The following is a 5,642-nucleotide window of genomic DNA, read 5'->3' on the forward strand; positions in this document are numbered from 1 at the left end:
AAGAAAAGCAACCATGAATATACACACTAGCCAATTGCTTGGAGCATTTGTTCCCACTGGAAACCGCTATATTCATCGCAATCACCACACACTCAAGGCTCTCTTTTTGCTCCTGCAAATCTTTTGGATGCAACCACTAACATTTTTATTTTTATTCTATAAAGTTTTGTAATCACCTTCTTGAAAACCTTTATTTTACCAAGTTCCTTAGTTTCTACTCCCCAATCCTACTCTAGTTGTAAAGAGTCTAAGCATAGTAGATGTTAAGTGCGTATAGAGTTGCGTAACTGGCATACGAAACTTGAGAGATTAAGAAAACTATCTTTAGTTCCCTTTAGTTCGACACTTCATATACTTCCACATTCATCTTGGAGAGTGCTACAATAACTTCCTGCTTTTGGGGATTATCACGGCGCCAGCTGGACCACGACTGTCCCATCGCCCCAACACTCATAGGCCCCAAAAGCCGACCGAATGCAGGCCAGGCACCACCGCCGTTGTCAAGAGGTAGGACAACAGCCTCCGACCTGCGTCGCCTGCCAGCCAGATCTGCGTCCGCAGCTTAGGCATACTCCACCATCCACATTGTCCGTCACGCCGCTGCCGCACCTACGCGCCGTCGCCGCAACCACACGACGCCACACCGTCACACCCAACGCCCGCGCCACGCTCCGGCCCAGGGGAGCAAGCCCGTGATGCCCCTGCTGCACGAGAGAACGCCATGGCCTCGTCGCTGTCGGCACCGGTCGAGCTTCGCCCGACCACGCCCTCTGGCTCGGCGAAGCGGGAACGCGAGAGGCTGGCAGCGGGGACCTAGGTCGCCCTCCCCCTCACCTCGCAGGGCGGCACGGGAGGGGCTTTCTTTTTTTTTTTCTGGGGGAGGGGGAGGGGGGGTTTGTCTACGGCACATCTAGATGTGTCTTATTTATTGCACATCTAAATGACACAATCAAGTATGGAAAGAAAAAGAAAAGGCAAAAAAAAATCCCACACGAATCTTCATATAAGGTCAATGACATAGAACTTAGATGTGCAATACTTATAACACGTGTAGATGTGCTTTAGCTAAACTTTTTTTTGTCTGCTGGATCCTAAATTCCTCCACCTCAGCTGGCAGGAACTCGTTGGCCTCACGCCCTCACCACCAACGTGGGCACCTCGCGCCGGACTGATTCTCAATCCACCCCCTTAATCCTCGTCTCGCTCGGTGTCGTGCGAGCAAGGCACGCCCTAATTATTCCGCCGCATTTGTTTACCTCAGCCGGCCAGCCGGCCAGCCCATCGACGGACGTCGTGCGGCGTTAGTAGCCTGCGCATCTCGCCGCCATTTTTACTCGCAACTACTCTAATCACCAGCAGCATCAGGACCATTAATGCCCGCATCACAGGAGGAATGTATATCACCGACCGCGATCTCTTTCATGATCGCAGCACGATGCGTCCATCGTTTTTAGGCATATATATGCCGAGGCAACAGAGTCAACGGCTGACCTTGTGGGATTAATACTGCCGTGTTTTTGTCAACGTTGAAGTGCACGAAAGGTGGCAGCGCATGAACACGAGAAGCCACTAAGGGAAGACGACCTTCGTGCAAATTCATGGAGGAACGGAAGCGAGATGAGTCTTCTCATGGGAGCTCGCTCGACCATGCACATGCACGTACGTGTGCATGCATGGAGAGTCTGATTTTCGGGGGAAGAAAATTGGAAGGGAAGGAGTATACAGGAGCGATACATATGATTATATATCCTAATAACATAGATTAGATAATGCATGCACGGGTGCACGCTTGTTCCGGCTGTTCAGCTTCACGGCTTCCCGCCGGACGCAGCGCCGGCGTCGACCTTGACGGGCCGGACGGCGGCGGCGTCGCCGCCGCCGTTCGCGGAGGCCAGCGCGGCGGCGGCGGCGGCGGGGCGGACGGCCTGCCTGGCGAGGAGCGAGGCCGGGGAGGTGGTGGTGGTGGTGGCGGAGGAGATGGCGGAGGCGAGGGAGATGGGCATGAGGCAGAGGCCCTTCCCCTGCAGGTACTGCATGGCCGTGCCCATGTCCTCCTCCATCATCTTGGCCACCTGATGCTCCGTCACCCGCAGCCCGCTGCCCCCTCCTCCACCGCCCCCGTTCTCGCCTCCGCCGTTCGCCTTGGCGGCCGCGGCCGCCGCGCTGTTCCCGCCGCCGTTGCTGCTCTTCGCGCTGCTGTTCGCCTGCATTACGTTCGACGTGGACGCGTCTCAGAATCCATCGAGCGACCCGCATGCAATTTACTACTACGTACTCGTACGTAACAGACTTATCGATCAGGATTGGACTTACCTCGGAGGACATGCTGGCCACCAGTGGCGCCATGCCGGCCGCCCCGCCCAGCCGGCTCATGCTCAGAACCTTGACTTGGAGCTGCAGGAACTTGACGTAGTCGATGATCTCGTCCAGCATCGACGCCTTGTCAGTCTGCACACGGCCATCTCATCAGTAACCAGACACCTCTTCTAACTATTCTACCACGGCGCAGAGATTTTCTACGCGAAGCGGCTCGATTTCAGCACGATCATATCCGGATTTTTTTTCAAAACTATGACGTATTTTGTAGCAATTTCGGAAACTATAGCACATAATGAAAAAAATGCAAAACTATGACCCTGTCGGCCACGTGCAGGCCGAAAAGGTAGTTTTCGGCCAACTGTTGGCCGAAGTAGGGTTTTCGGCCTTGCCATGGCCGAAAAGTGGTTGAGCTGGCCGAAATGGCTGTTTTCGGTTGCTGTTTGGCCGAAAAGGTCTTTTTGGTCAAATGTAGGCCGAAATGTACTTTTTGGTCTACCCTAGGCCGAAAAGTACTTTTTGGTCTAGTGTAGGCCGAAAAGTCCCTTGGGCCCACCTTTCCGTTATCTGTTGGCCAATGTATTTTCCCACCAACCCCTTCCCGCCAACTCTTTCCCGCCAACCCTTTCCCACCACCCCCTTCCCGCCACCCCCTTCCCGCCAACTCTTTCCCGCCAACCCCTTCCCGCTTTATGGATTGAGGAGAGCCAGGACGAAGATGATATCTTCATGCCCCGCTTCCGGGTTCTGCATCGTCGAAGGGCAAGAGTTCTTCATCGTCCAAGGGCAAGAGTTCTCCATCCTCGAAGGGCAATAGTTCTGCATCGACGGATGGCAAAAGGACCACATCGTCGAAGGGCAAGAGGGCTGCATCAACGAAGGGGTTGGCGGGAAAATACATTGGCCAATAATTAACGGAAAAAGGTGGCCCAAGGGACTTTTCGGCCTAAACTTGACCAAAAAGTCCTTTTCGGCCTATGATTGACCAACAAGTACTTTTCGGCCTACACTAGGCCAAAAAGTCCTTTTCAGCCAAAGGGTGGCCGAAAACACCCCTCTTCGGCCAGCTTTGCATCTTTTCGGCCAAGGCATGGCCGAAAACCCTATTTCGGCCTAGAGGTGGCCGAAAACACCCTTTTCGGCCAACACCTGGCCGACAGGGTGCTAGACTTAATATTTCTCCAAAGCATGTTGTAGTTTCCGAATTTGCTTCAAATAACGAGATAGTTTTGAAAAAAAATCTCATATCCGGGCATTGACCGGAGTAATTATGACTACCGGACTAGAAGGGCATGGCAGATCGAGCAAGACAGGGCATCCAATGCGCCCATGTGCCCATTCAGTGCGCGCCGCATTTGTCTCTCATCCTGGCCGTCAGCTGCCTCAGTTCTTCAGCTAGTCGAAGAGCCAAGGCTGCGTTCGTCTATCTCAAAAAAAGAAGTTCTTTGGTCCAAAGTTTCTCCAGCACGAGCAAGTCCCCGGGACTCGACACGTGCGGCGTCGCATCCCCTGTGCTGCGCACGCTTCGACGGCGCACACATCACATCACATCATGGCGTGACCTGTGAGCTAGACAGGAGCAACGCCGCACCCTCGCTCACCAACCGGCCGGCCGGCGTGCCCTCTTCCGCACTGCTACCATACAGACCCACTACAAGCATAAACGGGCCAGCATCCCGTCCAGGCGTCCACCCCCACTCGCCGGGAGAGATTCCTGGCTTTCTGGCTGATGGGAAACGCAGGAATTTTCTACGTGATACAGTTCGATCGATGACAGATTCTCGTCGGGGATGTGATTGTTTTACCTTGTTGGCGTTGGGGACCAGCTCCTGCAGCGACTTCATCCGCTCCGCGATCCTCTCCCGCCGGAGCTGCATGGATGCGTATGCCAGGCACGGCAAAGTTCAGGGCAAAAAAGTCGTATGAATTTCGATTTGATTAGAAGCACAAGCACAGGCATAGCATAGGAACAGAACAGTTCCTGCTGCCATCTACTGTAAAATACTAGCATCAGTCACGCAGCAGATCCAAAAAGAGAGATGAAATTTGCAGAGAATATATACGTTGGAGGATGGGAAGACTTCGGGGTTGCTGTTGGTGTGCACCGGCATGTCGGGTTTTTTAAAATTTCAGAGGGAATGGGGGAGGGCGGGAGTGGGAGTGGCATGCATACACGTTCGGCGATGCTGTGCGGGTCGGTGGCCTGCCCTCGCCTCGCCCGCACGCGCGTCTGCCGCGGCGGGGCCGCGCCGCCGCCAGAGGAAGCGGGCGCCGTCGTGCCTCCGCTCGCTGCCGGCCCTCCTCCGAAGCTCTGCCCCGACATTGAACCTCCCTGCGCGACCGATCAGAGAACAGATGATTGCATTAGTGGATGCTGCATCACACGTACGGCTGTGTGTGGATCGTAGTTTGCACAGGCGCACGTTCTTACCTGGCCAAACGGCGGCTGCACGGCGGTGCCGCCGCCATGCACCCCAAATCCGTTGAACAGCGCGTGGTCGCCTCCCTGCATGCACGCACGCACGCGAGCGCACAAGACGAATCCATGTCAACGGAAAATTTGACTAGAGAAATCAAGAACGACAGAGAGAGAGCAGCGATGAAGAAGGATCCTACCGTGCCATTGGGCGACTTGAAGCCGCCGTCCATCTCCTCTCGAGACTGCGGGGGTGACCGGTCCGCGAACAGCGGCAGCGGCGAGAACCCCGTGCCGCCGCTCTCCTCGCCGCCGAGGCCCTGCCGCTGGAGGTCGGTGAGCTGCAGCATGACCGGCTTCTCTCCCCCGATCTGGTGCTGCCGGAGCCTGGACGCGAGCAGCGTCGACTCGTCGAAGGCGCCGAGGTCCTCGGCGCCCGCCGCGATCTCCCAGGGCGACTTCCCGCCGGCGCCCAGGTCGCCCCACGCGGAGGGCAGCGTGGACAGCATCTGGTCGAAGAAGTCGTCCTGCGCACCGCCGCCCCCGCCGCCGTCGCCGCCGGCCATCGATCGGTCTCGCGCGCGGGTGCCGGCCGGCCGGGCTGACGAGTAAATGCGCTCGCGAGAAGGCAGGAGGAGAGAGTATGGAGGAGGACAGGCGAACTAGCTTCGCTACGTGCGCGCCTTTATAATCGCGTGGTACGTGCCAATTTTCAAATGGAAAATTAACTGAACTCAGTTCGTGCAACTCTTTGGCGTTTATATACTGATGATCTTCTGTCTGCTTTTATTGACTTTGCTCAAGAGCTGCAACTACAGATGGTATAAACTTGGCATTTGAGTTTTTTTTTTGGTCAGGGCCAAGCGTTTTTCCGGAGTGGCGGCTAGGGCGTACCCCTCTCTGTAAGCAT

At 55.7% G+C, this 5,642-nt stretch overlaps 1 protein-coding gene across 1 annotated transcript; it reads right to left on the reverse strand.

Moving 5' to 3' along the window:
* Positions 1-1,570: 1,570 nt before the first annotated feature.
* LOC119330845 (bHLH transcription factor RHL1-like) lies at positions 1,571-5,439 on the reverse strand. The gene is made up of 6 exons (XM_037603974.1): positions 4,933-5,439; positions 4,748-4,822; positions 4,490-4,648; positions 4,122-4,187; positions 2,314-2,448; positions 1,571-2,204 (listed from the first exon to the last, which is right to left on the reverse strand). Exons 1-6 carry the CDS (start codon positions 5,296-5,298, stop codon positions 1,809-1,811), a joined length of 1,197 nt encoding a protein of 398 aa, XP_037459871.1. The 5' UTR covers positions 5,299-5,439; the 3' UTR covers positions 1,571-1,808.
* Between the last annotated feature and the right edge of the window lie 203 nt (positions 5,440-5,642).

This window comes from Triticum dicoccoides, chromosome 7A, assembly GCF_002162155.2.
Source record: "Triticum dicoccoides isolate Atlit2015 ecotype Zavitan chromosome 7A, WEW_v2.0, whole genome shotgun sequence".
NCBI classification, from domain to species: Eukaryota; Viridiplantae; Streptophyta; class Magnoliopsida; order Poales; family Poaceae; genus Triticum; species Triticum dicoccoides.

Coding starts and splice junctions, on each gene's coding strand:
- LOC119330845 (XM_037603974.1), bottom strand. CDS start 5,298: ATGGCCGGCGGCGACGGCGGCGGGGGCGGCGGTGCGCAGGACGACTTC. Junction 4,823..4,932: donor TCAAGTCGCCCAATGGCACG/GTAGGATCCTTC, acceptor GCGTGCATGCAG/GGAGGCGACCACGCGCTGTT. Junction 2,205..2,313: donor TGGCCAGCATGTCCTCCGAG/GTAAGTCCAATC, acceptor AACGTAATGCAG/GCGAACAGCAGCGCGAAGAG.